Source organism: Gracilinanus agilis, chromosome 2 (assembly GCF_016433145.1).
Source record: "Gracilinanus agilis isolate LMUSP501 chromosome 2, AgileGrace, whole genome shotgun sequence".
In the NCBI taxonomy this organism is placed as follows: Eukaryota; Metazoa; Chordata; class Mammalia; order Didelphimorphia; family Didelphidae; genus Gracilinanus; species Gracilinanus agilis.
Genome location: NC_058131.1, coordinates 600,241,972 through 600,259,169, shown reverse-complemented (window position 1 = coordinate 600,259,169; position 17,198 = coordinate 600,241,972). Strand labels below are relative to the sequence as shown.

General features: G+C 40.8%; 1 protein-coding gene across 1 annotated transcript; it reads left to right on the top strand.

Moving 5' to 3' along the window:
• The first annotated feature begins 8,649 nt into the window (after positions 1-8,649).
• On the top strand, positions 8,650-16,518 carry RLBP1 (retinaldehyde binding protein 1). Its single transcript, XM_044662484.1, has 7 exons — positions 8,650-8,661; positions 8,965-9,093; positions 9,913-10,117; positions 11,151-11,329; positions 13,009-13,167; positions 13,901-14,011; positions 16,360-16,518. Exons 1-7 carry the CDS (start codon positions 8,650-8,652, stop codon positions 16,516-16,518), a joined length of 954 nt encoding a protein of 317 aa, XP_044518419.1.
• The last annotated feature ends 680 nt before the right edge of the window (positions 16,519-17,198 follow it).

Genomic DNA, 17,198 nt, shown 5'->3' with positions numbered 1-17,198 from the left:
GTTCTGTCTTTCCAATTGCTTGAGTATTGGTTAGGGTCATGAGTCAGTAATTCAGCCTTCAATCCAGTTCTTGAATTTCTAAAAGTTCTAGTTAAAGGTATGCCTTGAATGAGTATCCTTTTTCTATTGGCTCTCTGCCTCTGACTTGCCCAGTTATAGGATGCTCTTCCCTAGGGATGCAGCATTTAGGTAAGATTTAAGAGTTTAGACTCTTTGCCTCTCCACAATTTAATGTAAAGGGCATTGAATTTGGAGTCAGAAGATCTAGGATTGAATCCTGGTTCTGTGTCTTTCTTCCAATGTGATCTTGGGCAAGTCATTTAACCCCTCTGCATCTGTTTCCTCATCTATAAAATGAGAAGGGTGAACCAGATGATGTCTAGGGTTCCTTCCAGCTCTAAAGCTGTCATTGTATAATTCAATGTGTTAGAAATAAAAATACCTGGGCTATCATTCCAAGTTGAAGATTTAACTTTAATTGTGGGAAAATGTAACTGAAGGTCTCACCATGTCCAGCCTTTGGAAAAGACTTTGTTTAGGTGTACAACAATCTATTTTGCAGGCTTTTGGCAGTCAATTAACAAATGATTAACAAAACTAAATGTACTAAAGTTGAGGAAATATTTACTAAAAGAGTTAATAAATTCCAAATAGAGGTTTAAGGCAGACAACCCTCATTTTCCCTTGTCCTTCTGGTGATTTAGCACCAATTAAGACTTCTTGTTTGGACATCAGGAGGATTTACAAAGAAGGTCAGATCCTTTTTTAAATGTCCTAACCTTTACTATGTATGGTTCAGAGTATGTCACGAGCACAGTTCATCATTGCAGTTTGAAAGTAAAAATAATAGAAAATATGGAAATGAGTCTGATCAAGATACAATTTTCAGTCATCTCTAATTGATAATATAAATAATAGACTGACATAATCAGACTTAACTCACTATATTTAAAGATAGGCCAGAGACACCTATCTGAGTAATTCTATAGTAAATTTAAATCCCTCCCAAAAGCAAACACCATCTAGAGCTTGTAATAAATTCCTACCTTCTACTACTGACTCTAAGGTTGTACCTGTTCATCTCATTAGTATCCAACAACTCCAGCTGTTCACTCAACATCCCAAAGTTGGAAGCAGGAGCTCTTAATTTTGTTGGTGGCTATAAATTCCAACACAACCACCTAACTCTCTCCCTATCTACTACAACACTTATATACGGTTAATAAACAATTGGGTCTAACTCTTTCTAAAATCCTAGTTACAGATACTACATAAAGGATTATATGTGATCACTTGGCTTATGATTAAAGATCTATAAAAGCATTAAGTACAGTTTAATTTTTTTCAAATGCTGCTTTCATACTTTTGTGGTTGAAGATAACAGGTCAGAATATTGGGCTACCTGGGGAGAAGCTCAGAGATAGGGATGAGGCAAGAGTGAAAAAGCCCCTTGAAACTAAAATTTTCTATATTTTTTTAATTGAAGAATTTTATTTAATTAATTAATTTAGAATATTTTCCCATGGTTACATGATTCATGTTCTTTCCCTCCCTTCTCTCCCTTCCTCCCCCTGGGAGCCAACAAGCAATTCCACTGGGTTTTACGTGTGTCATTGATCAAGACCTATTTCCATATTATTAATATTTGCATTAGGGTGATGGCTTAGAGTCTACATCCCCAATCATGTCTCTATTGACCCATGTGATCAAGCAGTTGTAAAACTTTCTTTATGATTTCACCTACTATAAACGATAGAAAGGTTTTCTAGAAATATCCCAGATGGGAAGAGAGGATCTTGCCAAGACCAAGCCAGAAGATACCAGAAATTAAACAGTCCAGTTTAAAATATCCTATAACCCAAGAAGTTTGTTTCTGTGGTACCCTCTGGGGAAAGGGGAGTCCTCCTTATGAGATTCAGGAGCTCTTTTTTTGTGGAGTTGGATCACACTGGCCCTCTTTCTCCAAAACCTTTCTCTCTTAGGATCTAATCTCTATATTCTTGTCCAGGCTCACACAGCTAGTACTGTTGGACCAAATTGGAACTCAGGTCTAGTATGCCATCTGCTATTAAGGTGTTTAGTCTGAAGAAAAATAGGAGAGGGAAATTATAGCTTTCTTAAGATATTTGAAAAGCTGTCATGTAAAAGAGAAATTAGACTTATTGGACGTAGCCCCCATGGATACAACTAGGACAATTTGGTGGAAATTTCAGGGAGGCAAATTTTAGCAAAATATGGGGAATATCTTCGTAGCAACTAGAACTGAAATGGTTTTCCTGATGTGGAAGTAATGTCTGTCACAGTAGAAGGGCTTTTGATGGAAATGGATTCTCCCTAGAGTTCTCTCCAGCTCTAAGATCATATGACTGATCAGTTCGTTTACCCAGCATGTGACAGTCATACTTTCCTTCTCCCCATAAATAATATGCTTATTTAATCACTTCTTCTTTTCAATTACCCTCACTCTGTAGAAGACTGATGTGCACATTCCTTACTAGGTTGTAGAGCAGGGATGGAGCTCAGATTAGCCAGAGATCAAGTGGTTCAATCCTATGGACAAATCCCCTTTGTCTCTCCCCAATCCCTATCATGGGGCTGTTCTCTTCAGATTCCTCCTTATTAAGGACGAAGCAGAGAGAGGAAAGAATTGGCAATAGATCTCCACTCCCATGCCTTTCCTTTCCACCCTGATGAGCACTAATGGGCTAGGCCTGAAGGACACAATAGCAAGCTCTGATGTTTCACCAGCCAGCCCTGAAGTTATCATTTATGTGACCTGGATTTTCAACACCCTTCTTTCTTCACTTGCACCAGCAGGAATATTCCACTAAACTCCAGCTCCTTTAACCCACCCACCCCCTCATTTTCTTTCATTCTTTGTGAGGTTTGAATGGATTCTCTTGGCTTCTCCCTAATTTAATGTGAAAAGCTGAAGTGAGTAATTCCTTGTGACAGGACTAATCCCAACCTGGTGACTTGACAAAGCTTTCCTCACCCACCAGCCTCCGGGGCACCTCAGGCACCTAGTGGGGCCCCAGTCTCAGGACTCAATCAGAGGAGAGAAGGTAAGACCTTGCTGGTAAGTCTGCTTTGCTATGGTTCTGCATAGGGAACATCAACCCAGGGGAACCATTCAGTGTTGGTTTTAAGGTTGGGCCCAACTATTTCTTCCAGCTTGGTCCAATCCAGTCTTAATTGGTCTATTTCTAGGGATGGGGACATAGGAAGGGGGTGAAAGCTACCTATTTTAACAATATTTTAAATGAATACTGTGCCAAGTATCACATTTTTTCAGTTAGTGGTTCATAGTCAGTTTCATAAAAGGAGAGTTTTAACCATCTTCTTTTCAAAATAGCTAAAAAAATGCCTGTCCCAAATAACCAATGTCCTGGGGGCTGTTTAGGTTGGCTGTTCTATGGGACTGTCATACTTCCAACTCTAGTGTCTTCGAGTACTGCATTTTCTCTGTGGGCTTTCCAGCGATAGGTCCCAAAGATGGAGGTTCTCTTTGCTCCTCTACACCTACTCCCATGAAAAGCCTATTTAGAAGGCAACAATTTTCTGCCTATCCATCTGGAAATGTTCTGCTTGAACCTGTCCCTTAGAGGTCTGTCTCCTGTTGGTGTGGCCACTCAACTTTCTGTTTTTAGAGGGTTTGGTAGATTCTCTTTAATTTACCTGGTTCTTTCACTTCTTCTCTCTTCAGTGATAGGATCCAAATTGAAGGATAGATGGGAGGGTGAGAACCAGTAAATGGAGAAAAGGAAGGACATTTGGCTAAATCTGGAAGGAGAAAGGGGGTTTCTTAGCTTCGGATGTCAGAAATATCTCTCCAGGGGAACCATTCAGCATTATTTTTAAGGTTAGGTCCAATTAACTATTTTCTTCCAGGTTGGTCCAACCCAGTCTCAGTTAGGCTATTTCAAGGGATGGAGACAGAGAGAGGGGGTGAGGACTACCTTCTTAACAACAGGTGTCAGAAACAAGTTTCTCTGACCATAGGCTGGTGCTGTACAGTGAATATATGCCATCCATTAGAGAGAAGGAAAGGGAGAGATAAAAAACAACAACAAAAAGAAGTGGGGAAGAGAGATGGAACTGAGGGATACAGAGAAGGGGAAAGATAGTCAACACTGTACTAAGTTTGGGAAACATTGTGCTAAGTGCTAGAAAGAGAAGGATTAGAAAAGAGATTGGAAAGAGACAGAGAGAAAGGAAAGGCAAAAGAATGAGAAGAGATGGACAAGAGAGGGGGAGGAAAGATGTAAAAGGAGAGAGAATAACAACAGGGACTAATAGAGGGGAGAGAGAGAAAGCAAAGCTGTATGTGATGGAAGGCAAAGAGGGGGAAGAGGTGAAAAGGGACATCTGAGGTTGGTGTAGTGTGGAACTGTAGTGTAAAATTGCTTTAGAAATATTTCTAGGTTTTGTATTTTCAAAGGGTCTCTGACCTGGAAAAATATCTGGTTTTCTAGTGTAGAGGAAGCTAATTCTTTCTACTACTTTCTTTCTATGCATTTAAGAATGGGGAAGGAACTCAAAAAAAATATTCTGCACCAAGGGAGTTGGGGCCATCAAGATGGCTCAGTGGATAAAGTGCTGGGCTTGGAGTAAGGAAGACTCATCCAAGTTCAAATGTGACCTCAGACACTTACTAGCTGTGTGACCTTGGGCAAATCACTTAACCCTATTTGCTCCAGTTTCCTCATCTGTAGATGAAGTGGAAAAGGAAAGGACAAATCACTCCAAAATCTTTACCAAGAAAAGCCCAAATGGAGTCATACAGAGTAGGACATGATTGAACAACCATCTGGCATCAGAGGTGGTGGTGGTTGGGAAGTCCAACTTGATACCTAGAGAAAAGAAGATAAGAATTAAAAGAAGTCTTTCACCTTTTACTTATCATACTCCCTTTCTTTTTGCTAATGTGAATTTAAATAAGCTCTGGGGTTGGCTTCTAATCCACAGGAATAGGACCTGCAATTTCACTGATACAAGAAATTCCTGGTTCAGGAATTCAGTGCTATTAATGCTAGTTGGCACATTCTCTGACTTTTAGTCATAAAGAGCCACCAAGACACTGAGAGGCTGTGACTTGCTCAGGTTCACACAGTATGTGTTAGAAGCTAGACTTGAACTCAGGTCTTCCTGGATTTAAGACCAGATTGCTTATTGCATATACAGCGTCTCTTCTCTTTCCCCTATTCCATGTGTAAACTTTTATTTAAACAGATTGGTCCCTTGACTATGCCATACAAAGTATGGATGACCTAGAATCATAGCCTGTTAGAGAGAGAGTATAGTGCGGCAGAAATAATTTTGGATATCGAGCCAAAAGAAGGGAATTTGAATTCTGGCTCTGACATATACTAGATGTGTGTTTCTAGTTAAGTCCTTTAACTGCCTTGGGCCTCATTTTATAGATGAAGAAACCAAGGCTTGTATTACCTATCTTAGAGTGTCATTGTGAGAAAAGTGAGGAGAGAAAATGCACAAATACACATATAAAATAACATAACAAAGGACATACGTATTATAAGTAGAGTGCATTATATATTATTTGTACTCTACCTAGTGAGTTATTATTAGAGCTGAAAAGGACCTAGTCATCTAGTGCAACTCTTTAATTTGTCAGATGAAGAAACTGAGGCCCCAGAAGGGGAAGGGATTCTCCCATTGTTATTGAGCAAGTCAGAAACAAAATGAAAATGGAATGCCTAAGAGTTGAAGAAGACCTTACCACACCTTGTCTTTCTCATGCCTACGACTGACCTCTTGGGCCTGGGCTAGAGCTGCAAACCAAAAACAGAGCAAAATTGGATTGGTAGGGGGACAGCGGGCTCTCACGTGGGTCTTGGTATAGACTTAAATGAGACGGTTGACCTAGATCAGTGATTCCCAAAGTGGGCGCCATCGCCCCCCTGGTGGGTGCTGCAGCAATCTAGGGAGGTGGTGATGGCTACAGGTGCATTTATCTTTCCTATTAATTGCTATTAAAATTTAAAAAAATTAATTTCCAGGGGGCTAATATTTTTTCAGGAAAGGGGACGGTAGACCAAAAAAGTTTGGGAACCACTGACCTAAATGATCAAGTTCAGTCCATTTCTTTGGCACTTTGAGGAGCTATAATTTCATTATTGTTGGCACTCCCATTATGGGCACAGTTTGCAATTCCTCTTCTTAGATGGCTTTCAACATTTTTTGTAATAGAAAAATGTAATCACCCAGAAGTCAAATGTTAATGATGAGGCTCCCCAAACTTAGCTAAGCTGGTCCACGTATCACACAAACACACATACACACTTATTCATTTAAAAAACCATTATTCTAAGAAGGTCTTCAGAGGCTTTACCAGACTTCAGAAGGGCTCTGGCACAATAAATGTGAATAATACTTATCTCAGATCACCTAGAAGGCAGTCCATCTATGTACAGATGTATATTCATGTGTGTATCAGTATAGATGTGTCTACATGTGTGCATAGACACACAGAGACATATAGTGTCCATCCCCTAGTCCATATTCAAAGTCGCTCATTAGGGGAGGAACTCTTGTGATTGTCCTCTAGTGATGGAGCCTTTGAGGTTCTGGAGTCACATAACCAGTCCAGGATGGGGCTTCAGAGGTGGATTCTAGTGGAAGCCTCTAGCTCTAATATCCTAAAATGCTATACTTTACTCCCACACAATGGAAGGGAAGGTAGGCAGGAACAAAAGAGCAGAATTTTAGGCAGGAACTCTCCCAAATGAGGAGGATTTCCTACCTCCAAGTTCAATGGGAAGGTTCCCTTCCTCGGTCTCAGTCCCTTGACTTTGGACCTAGGAAGGCTTTCCCTCTTTGCTCAGGAAAGGCTGGCTCTTAGCTGCCTTCTAGATGATCTGAGGGATCTTTTAAAAATATATATAATTTTTTATTATTTTAAAAATATTTTCCCATGGTTCCATGATTCATGTTGTCTCCCTCCTCTCTTCCTTCCCCTCTCTGAGAGCTTATAAGCAATTCCATTGGATTATACATATATTATCACTTAAAACCCATTTCTATATTATTCATTTTTGTAATAGAGTCATCTTTTAAAATCAAAATCCCACATCATATACCCATACAAACAAATGATAAATCATGTAGTTTTTTCTACATTTCTACTTCTATAGTTCTTTCTCTATATGTAGATAGCATTCTTTCTCATAAGGGATCTTTTTTAAAAAAAAAAACCTTACGGGGTGGGGGAAGCTAGGTGGCTCAGTGGATTGAGAGCCAAGCCGAGAGATAGGAGGTCCTTGGTTCAAATCTGGCCTCAGATACTTCCTAGCTGTGTGACCCTGGGAAAGTCACTTGACCCCCATTGCCTACCCTTGCCACTTTTCTGCCTTGGACCCAAGACAGTGTATTGATTCTAAGGCAGAAGGTAAGAGTTAAAAAAAACCAAACAAATAAACCCTTACTTGCCATCTTAGAATCAATATTATGTATTAGTTCCAATGTAGAAGAGTGGTAAGGACTAGGCAGTGGGAGTTAAGTGATTTGCCCAGGGTCTGAGGTTGGATTTGAACCTAGGACCTCCTATCTCTGGGCCTGGATCTCTATCTACTGAGCTCCCTAGCTGCCCCCAGAGATGAGAGACTTTGAATATGGACTGGGGGATGGCCTCCATATGTCTTTGTGTGTTTATATACACACACACATACATCTATATTGATACAGAAATAAATATACATCTATACATAGATGGATTGCCTTCTAAATGATCTGAGGTGTTCTTAATTTTTAAATATCTACAATAGAATATATAGGATTACAAAGGAAAAGAATGATCTCGAAATGTGGTTATCAAAATAAAGTTTTTTTTCAGTGATTTCATGAACCACAAGTTAAGAACCCCATCTGGAGATATCTTGGAGGCTCTTCTGGACCCAGTTCCTCTGGCTAGTCCTTTGCAGTCATTGTTCTTATCATTAGTATATGACTATTTGTTTTTTTAAAATTTTATTACTTTTTATTTTAATAACGTTTCCACATCAATTTTCTGAAGTTATATGATCCAAATTGTTTTCCTCTCTTAGTCCCTCCTCACTCCCAGAGCTGGCAAGCAATTCAGTCTGGATTATGTGTGTATTATCACATAAAACATGTTTATGTATTATTTATTTTTATAAGTGAATAATCTTATAAAACCAAAGCCCCAAACCCTACTATATGGCTACTTGTGCTTCATTCTAAGAAGAGAGGAAGTAGGGATAAGAACTGTTCACTAGGTTAGGATGTTTTTAAGATCTGTGTATGCACGCATTTGTGTTTTTGTGTGGGAAACGAAGGAGGACAACATCAATTAGTGGTTGAATAATGCCTAGGAGTTTAGACCCCCCCCCCCCCACAAACCTCACCCCGCTAGTGCTTGTTGATGGAGTACAAATAGAGTATTTTTCTGGGCTGACCCAGCCCAGCCTGTTGCAACTTAAGATCAAAAACTGAGATTTGATGGTTTTTCTTCTGTTCTCACTTATTCTTTTAACCAGCAGTTGAGACCCTTTTTGTAATGGGACTGTAGAACTGATTTCCCATCATTGAAAAGAAGCTGGTGAGAAGCAAAGGGGTTCATTAGAGACACTGTCACTCCTTCCAGTCACATAGAACCTTCCTGGGAGCAGCATGTCAGAAGCAGTGAGTACCACTAGGTTCTCTCCTTCCTCTTTCCTTTTCCTCTAATTCTCCCATCATTGGGTCTAAGAGAATGGGCACATGTTGTGGAAGCTGGGGCCACATTTCCTGTAGACTTCATGTTCTTTTAAGCCTTGATATTTGCCCACAAAGTGAGGATTTGCCTCTTATTCATACCTCTGATTCTATGAAAAAGCACACATTTAAGGGAGCAATTAGGATCTTTCACTTGGTTTGTTCCAAGTGATCTGACTTTGCTCTTCTTGTTCCCTGTCTCTCCTTCCATTTCTCTCCTTTCTTCCCCAGGAAGGAACATTCCGAGCTGTCTCTGAGGAGGAGCAAGAATTGCGTTCTAAACTGGAGCGACTCACAACCAAGGATCATGGGCCCGTCTTTGGAAGGTGTAGCCAAGTGCCCCTACATACCCTGCAGAAGGTAGAGGGGATAAAAAGTGGGATTAAATATTAAAGGGTCATCGATCATAGATTTAGAGTTAGAAGAGACTTTAGAAGTCATTTCATCCTACAGGGTCATCTTACAAATGAGGCTCAGAGATGCTAAGTGACTTGGCCAGGGCCATATAGCTAATAAATATTGGCAGCAGGTCTTCCTGAATCTCAGTTCAACATTCTGACATTCCACTAAGCCAGGGGAGGCAGTGTTGGAGAAAAGACAATGACCCAGCATTGTCACACCTACAATTTATCCATCCCTTGCCTAGCCCTGAAGTGTTCAGATGAGCTTAGATGATCTCAGTCCAGAAGGTCTGACTAGTTCTAGCATTACCCTAAGGGTTTAGATCATTACTGTAGGACAGACTTATAGTAGTTTTGAGGGTAGTAGAGTTTATGCTAGAACAAGTTTCATTCTCTCTCTCTTTCTCTCTCTCTCTCAACTTTCTTCCTTATTCTGTCTCTCTCTCCCTTCTCTTTCCCCTCTCTCTGCCTCTTTTCACCCCCCTTCTCTGCCCCCCATTTCTTTATCTTTCTCTCTCTCCCCCCTTCTTCCCTCCCTCCCTCCTCTCTTAAAAAAACCCTTACTTTTTGTCTTAGAATCAATATGGAGTGTCAGTTCCAAGGTAGAAGAATGGTAAAGGCTGGGGAATTGGGTTGAAGCCCGTTAGTCTTGTTGAATGAGGACCTTGGCCCCCTGGAAGGACCAGCTGCCTTCTCCCCCCGCCCAAGTCCTTTATAATGGCTACTGTGATGTTTGGGGCCATTCCTCTTGTACAGGCCCTCCTGTCTCCAATTCCAGGCCAAGGATGAGCTCAATGAGACAGAGGAATCCCGGGAAGCAGCCGTGAGGGAGTTGCGGGAACTTATTCAAGAACGAGCAGACAGTGGAGATGACATGGGTCTGTTGGTGGCTGAGAAAGTACAAGAGAAGGAAAATGACTTCTTCCTACGTTTTGTTCGGGCCCGCAAGTTTGATGTCAGTCGTGCCTATGACCTGCTTAAAGGTGAGGCTGGGCACCTGCCCTTGGAACAGGGTATGTTTCTGGGGAGTGAGGCAGTGAGCCTTCCCAACCAAAGCTCACATGTACTTTTCTGCCTTAGTTGTATCCTTGCACTTACATTTAGAACTCTTTAGGTCACTCACTAGTTGGGTGAAACTTGATTATTTTTTAAAGCTGGAAAGTTGTATTAGATGACTTCTAAGGTCCCCTCTAGCTCAGAAGTGCTGGGATTCTGCCCCAAAGGTACCATCACTTGTTTGATGGTTTCTCTTTCCTTCACTAGCTGGTTTCAGCTTACTTCTGGAAGGAAGAGCCTTTTCTTCTCATACCACAGGGAACTGTGGAATCAGACTAGATCATAGAATTGGGGCCATGTACCTAATGGAACAGGGGTGCTTTTTCCTTCTGGCTACCTAGACCTCAAAGCTCAGTTTCAGGTTTGTGAATATTTCAGGAAGAGGAAGGAAGAGAGAGCAGAGGTCACTGGAATAAGTTTTTCAGCTCCTAAGACAGAAAATTTTTCGTTGGACAGAATGGGTAAGGACGGTACATATTGGAGTTATCATTGCCTAGATCAAAACAGACACTATAGAATGATGTGTGCTCCCTCTAGATGTTCTCCTTGCTTTGCAGGATTACCTCTAATAAAAAAAATGTCTATGCTAAACAGGAAAACTTTCCCCCTGCTTCCAAAAGCAGAGCCATAACTAGCAATTTTTGCTCCCTGGTCAAGTCACGTGAAATCCACCCGCAAGTGCTACTTCGGAGGCCACCTGTGGAGTGAATGCTCTATAAATTTCAGTGCCCTAGCACAAAAACCCCGGCCACCCCTTTTCTCCCCAAATTGTAACTCTGCCAGGGAAAAACGGCTTAAATTGGCTGTGTAAAACATCAGTGAGAATGGATCCAAGCCCAGGAGATCAAAAATCTCTAAAACTTTTAAGTGAAAAAGAGGACAAATTATTTCTGCAGAAGACCTCTAGGGATGACATAAGGGAACAGGCCACTCAGGACTCTGGCTTCTTCTCACCTATAGGTTATGTGAATTTTCGACAACAATACCCCGAGCTCTTTGAAGATCTGTCAATAGAAGCAGTTCGTTGTACCATTGAAGCTGGCTATCCAGGCATTCTCTCCAGCCGGGATAAATATGGTCGTGTGGTCATGCTCTTCAACATTGAAAACTGGGACTATGAGGAAATCACTTTTGATGAGGTTAGCAAGGCTCAACAATTTCTCTGTGACATTCCACTTCATTCTGGTATGAGTCCAATAACCTCAGGCTACATTCCTGTCTACCCTGAACTTTTTAGCAATTCTGGCTAGACAGGACCTTCATTCAGTATTAATAATTAGAAATAAAAAATCCCATGACTTGCTCTTCAGAAATGCTTTCTTATTCACCCAGTAACTTGGCTTACTAATAATTCACTCTTTTTTTTTTTTTTTTTAACCCTTGCCTTCTGTCTTAGAATCAATACTGTGTATTGGTTCCAAGGCAAAATGGTAAGGGCTGGGCAATGGGGGTTAAATGACTTGCCCAGGGTCACATAGCTAGGAATCATCTGAGGACAGATTTGAGCCCAGAACTTCTTATCTTTAGGTCTGGATCTCAATCCACTGAGCTACCTGGCTTCCCCCTAATAATTCACTTTTAAACCTTCTTTTATATTTCATGTCTTTAATTCTCCAATTAACCACATCCCCTCCAGAAATTCTCTTTCTAGCAGAGAAAACAGTTAAACAAAACCAACAGATGATGGCATCTTGACAGGGTTTCCAATAATATTTGTTGCCCAGAAATTTGTACCTCTCTATTAAAATGAGGAAGGTGTATCTCATCATCTGTAACCAACTGCCTTTAGTTGTCATTTATTTACATTATTGTAATTAGTATGTATTATATATTCCTGATTTGTTTTCTTCATTTCATATCAGTTCACATAAATCTTCTCAGGTTTCTCTAAATTCTTCATATTCATCACTTCTGATCAAGCAATGATATTTTAGTAATTCACATACCATAATTTTTTAGCTGTTCATCAATCAATGGACTTTGTTTTTAGTTGTTTTATTATCATAAAATGCTGCTGTGAAATATTTTATTCATGTGGGGCCTGTCTTTGACTTGTTCAAGGGACACGTCTAATCATGGGATTACTGAACAAAAGGGCATGATCAATTTGATAAATTTTCTCACAGAATTCCTAGTTGTTTTCTAGAATGATTAGACTAAGTCACTGTTCCACCAATTATGCCTTAGTGTGCTTGACTTCCTCCAGTACATCTAATACTATTTCTGTTTTTTCTTATCTTTGCCAGTTTGATGAGTGGGAAGTGATATTTCAGAGCTATTTTGATTTAAATTTCTCATATTATTAGGGGTTAGAAGTACTTTTTCATTCCTCTTCTGAAAACAATGTCCTTTTGATAACAGATCTTTTGGCCACTTACTTATCTGTTATGATGATCATTCTCACTTCCCAATGGGAAAGGTATCAAGACTGGGATGACCACCTCCCTTTCTCCTTCCCTTCTCCCCACCTTCTCCTATTCCTACAATTCCAGGACACTTCATCCTATAGGCTAATGCCCAGCTACACTCTGGGGTAGAATCAACTCTGGATTAAGTGAAGTATTTTTTCATAATAGGTAAGCAGAAACTCCAGTAGCCCAAAGTCCTGGAAGAAGGAACTCACTCCTGGACACAAAATGATGTAAAAAAAAATGTTAGCAATCAAACAAGTAAAAGGTCTTATCTAGGAGGAAGTTAGTATAGTATATAGTTATCGAGGAGGAAGATTCCCAAGGTCTGGAATCTCCCCAGATACCAGCAGTTATAGCAGGAAAACCCAAGTTTTCTTTATTTCCTTCTCCTCCCCTTTGTGATGGAGATCCTGCAGGCTTACTGTGTCATCTTGGAAAAGCTGCTGGAGAATGAAGAAACCCAAATTAATGGCTTCTGCATTGTGGAGAACTTCAAGGGCTTCACCATGAACCAAGCTGCAGGCCTCAGGCCCTCAGAGCTCAGGAAGATGGTGGACATGCTCCAGGTTGGGTCGCTTTTACCTCTTTTCTCTATTATTCTCATACTTCTTACACTCATCTAAAAGTGATCTGAAAAAGTCACTCATCTCTTCTCCTTGGCTTTAGCTAGAACTAAATATAAAGTGACGTGAATCTAGTCTATTTTTTAAATCTTTTAGAGCAGAAGACCGCACATCCCTTGGTTACCACGGCAGTGCTTTTAACACTATTATAAGGAGAGTTCTTTCTTATAACTAACCAAAATAGCTGGCTCCTTTTCTATGTAGGCTTGTGAAAGGATGGGGGACATGTGGCAGAATGAAGTATAATAAGAGAATCTTGGCAGTCTATAAAGTGAATCAATTCACTCAGCAGACAGCTGACAAAGCTATTCAAATTTAAACTTTTAAATGCCCAGCTACCTGAAAGCGGATCATTTTCCCTATCTTTGTCTTGCTGGCTCCACCCAATACCAGTTTATTCCAAGTCACAATTGAATTGACAGGATAACAGAAGATGTTCTTCCTGGAGGTCCAGCACATAGGTCTTTAGAAGGGGAGGAAGGGCCCCTACATCCTCTTCTTGGAATGGACTATGGCCAAGCCACTCCTTCATTTTGTGTCTCTATCCCTCCTTACCTGTACCAAGATGGGGCAGATGGTCCTCTTGACGTCTGCCTTTCCCTAGGGGTTGTGAGGACAGATGAAAAGATGAGAACCAATCAAAGAGATGAGGAAGGTTATTTCTTTGTTTCTGCAGGATTCTTTCCCGGCCAGATTCAAAGCTATCCACTTCATCCACCAGCCATGGTACTTCACCACCACCTACAATGTGGTTAAGCCTTTCTTAAAGCATAAACTTCTGGAGCGGGTGAGTATGAGCTTGTGTTTTATTTGAACTAATAGGTCAGGGCTGGGAGCAAGAACTGGGCCCTCCAAGGACTCTGACCAGCGATCACAAAGCGATGAACTATTATGATGTCCAAGGCATAAGGCTCAGATTGCCAAATCCACATAGGCTAAGGGGAAACCTGTCCAACATATCAATTAGTCAGCCGATAAACATTTATTTAGGCCTACTATGTGCTCGGTGCTGTACTAAGAACAGAGGGTATAAAGAAAGACAAAATCACGGTTCCTATCTCAAGGAATTCACGTTCTTTTTTTTTAATATTCAAAGATATTTTATTTTCCAACTTACATGTAAAAACAATTCTTCAAATATGTTTTCCAAAATTATAAGATCCAAATTGTGTCCCCCTCTCCCTTCCCTTCCCTCCTTCCAAGATGGTAATTAATGGGATTTGGGTTATATATGTATTATTGTGCCAAACAGAATTCCATATTGAGGAGCTCCCACTCTAAGGTCAGAATCTGGTAGTTTACCTTCTGATCAGAAATTTTCAGATTCAAGCAATGAATCTATTCAATTTAACAAGTGCCTGCTATATGTACAGGGCACAGTACTAGATGGAGGGGAAAAAAAAGTTGTAATAAGGACAGGCAACTTCTACCCTACCCAGCATGGTAGGATAGCCAATGAAAATTTTTGTGACAAGTATACAGATTAGTAGAGAGATAGGATGTCAACACGGGTCACTAGAAGACAAAATATTGCATGGAAAATACATTATAAAACCAAGTGCTATGTGAGGCCCTGAGGGAAAGTTATTATCAACTAAGGAACTCAAGGAGAGCTTCCTGAAGGAGGTGGCATTTGGCTTGCATCTAAATTATGGGTAGGAATTCATCAAGAAAAGTGAACATTCCAGATAATGGGGGGAAACATGTTTGGGGATGTAGTTCAGTTTGGCTGCTGTATAAAGAGACTGGAGAAGGCTGATATGGATTATGGCTGGAAAAATAGGATGGTGGGGCAATGAGGTGGCATAGTAGATAGAGCACCAGGCTTGGAGTTGGGTTCAAATCTCAGATACTTTCTGGCTGTGTGACCCTGGGCAAGACACTTAACCCCATTTTCTTAGCCCTTGCCCTTCTGTCTCTCTCGTTTTTAAACCTTTCCTTTCTGTCTTAGAATTGATATGAAGTATTGGTTTCAGGGCAGAAGAGTGATAAAGCTTAGGCAATGGGGTTAAGTGACTTGGCTAGGGTCACATAGCTAGGAAGTATCTAAGTGCAAATTTGAACCCAGGACCTGACTCTCTATCCACTGAGCCAATTGCTTGCCCCTCCCTGCTCTCTCTCTCTCTCTCTCTCTCTCTCTCTCTCTCTCTCTCTCTTTTAAACTCTTACCTTCTGTCTTGAAATACCTTTCTGTCTTAAAGTTGTTAGTAAGACAGAAAATGAGGGTTAAAAAAAAGAAAAATAGAATGGCCCTTGACTGTAGAAAGCCTTGAATGATGAACAAAGAAGTTTGAATTTTACTTAGCAGGCAATAGAGAACCAATGAACATTTTTATGCAAAGAAATGAACATAATCAGATATATGCACAAGGAAGACTATTCTGGCAATGGCAGTAGGGCTAGATAAGGAGCAGAAAAAGAGAATTGGGATGATCTGCCAAGAGGCTATTGAAATAATCCAGCTAAGTGATAAGAGTACTTATATACTAGGACAATGGTTCCCAAACTTTTTTGGCCCAAGACCCCCTTTCCAGAAAAAAATATTACTTAGCTCCCTGGAAATTAATTAAAAAAAAATTTTAATAGCAATTAATAGGAAAGATAAATGCACTTGTGGCCATCACTGGATCGCTGCAGTACCCACCAGGGGGCGGTGGCGCCCACTTTGGGAATCACTGTACTAGGAAGATGGTAAGAAAAGGGAATAAACATTTATTAAGCTCCTAATTAATATGTACTGGGTATTGATCTAAAAGCTCTATAAATATCATCACTGCTGATACAGCAACCTTGGAAAGTTATTATGACCTCCATTTTACACTTGAAGAAACTGAGGCAGACAGAGGTTAAATGATATGTCCAGGTTGCATAGCAATTGCCTGCAGCGAGATTCAAACTCTGGTCTCCCTGACTTCAGGTGCTTCATTCCATTCACTATTCCGCCAAGGTTTTTCTTCTGGTGGCAGTAGAAACAGAGAGAAGTGGCCAGATGCAAGAAATATTACTGAGGTAGTCTTGACTGAGTAGGAGAAGTGAAAGAGAGGAAAGGTAAAAGATTACTCCCTTTCCCCCAAGTCACTGCCATTCCCACATCCAGGATGTCTCCTGTTTAGGTGTTTTTCTTGCCTTGCCTAGGTCTTCATTCACGGTGATGACTTGGAGACCTTCTTCCAGGAAATCGATGAAGACATACTGCCCGCTGACTTTGGTGGCACACTGCCCAAATATGATGGCAAAGTCATAGCTGAGCAGCTGTTTGGACCCCGGACTGTGGCTGAGGACACTGCCTTTTAAGCAAACCTGCTTGTTACTTCCCCCAATGACCTGGAGTTTGCCCATCCTTTCTCTCTGCCTGTCCTGGAGGAAATCATATTGTCTGATGAATTCTTTGTGTGAAAGATCAGGAATATATTTTTGTGGTTGCCTATGTGTCTGTACACCCATACCTTTCTCCAGCTACGTGCACCCAGTCAGGATCAGACGTCCCTTGGCTCCTCTACACTGAACTAGCAAAACTGAGAAAATCTTCCTAAATGTCTACAACTAGGGGGAACATAGCCTAACTCTCCAGCTGTCATCTAAGCTATGGGGCAAGTGTAGAATTAAGGAAGGGTGGCAGCGAGGGGAGAGAAATATAAATATTGACCTATTTTCTTGAGTACTGTGATAAAAACAAGATATTCATTGCTAGCTACTCCCACTGCTTTCATCCTAGGGACTATCATCCTATTCCTTTTTAGCCTGAGACGATGGGATATTGGCACCCTTGGTCTGACCCCAAACCAGTGCCTCTGTAACGAGTATGACAGATCATCATACTTCCAGCCAGCTGTTTGGAGGGCATATTTGGGGAAGTCTAGGGGGCACACAGAGGCTATAAAAGGTAAGCAAATCACAAGTGTACAGCATGGCTCCTTAAAGAGTCAGTCAATTGACCAATGTTTATTATCACCCAAGTCTGGACCTTAGCAATA

What these genes read in the sequence shown, in the direction of transcription:
- RLBP1 (XM_044662484.1), top strand. An exon ending in TGCCTATGACCTGCTTAAAG is followed by an intron (nt 10,118 to 11,150) that starts GTGAGGCTGGGC and finishes TCTCACCTATAG; the next exon opens with GTTATGTGAATTTTCGACAA. An exon ending in AGGAAATCACTTTTGATGAG is followed by an intron (nt 11,330 to 13,008) that starts GTTAGCAAGGCT and finishes TTTGTGATGGAG; the next exon opens with ATCCTGCAGGCTTACTGTGT.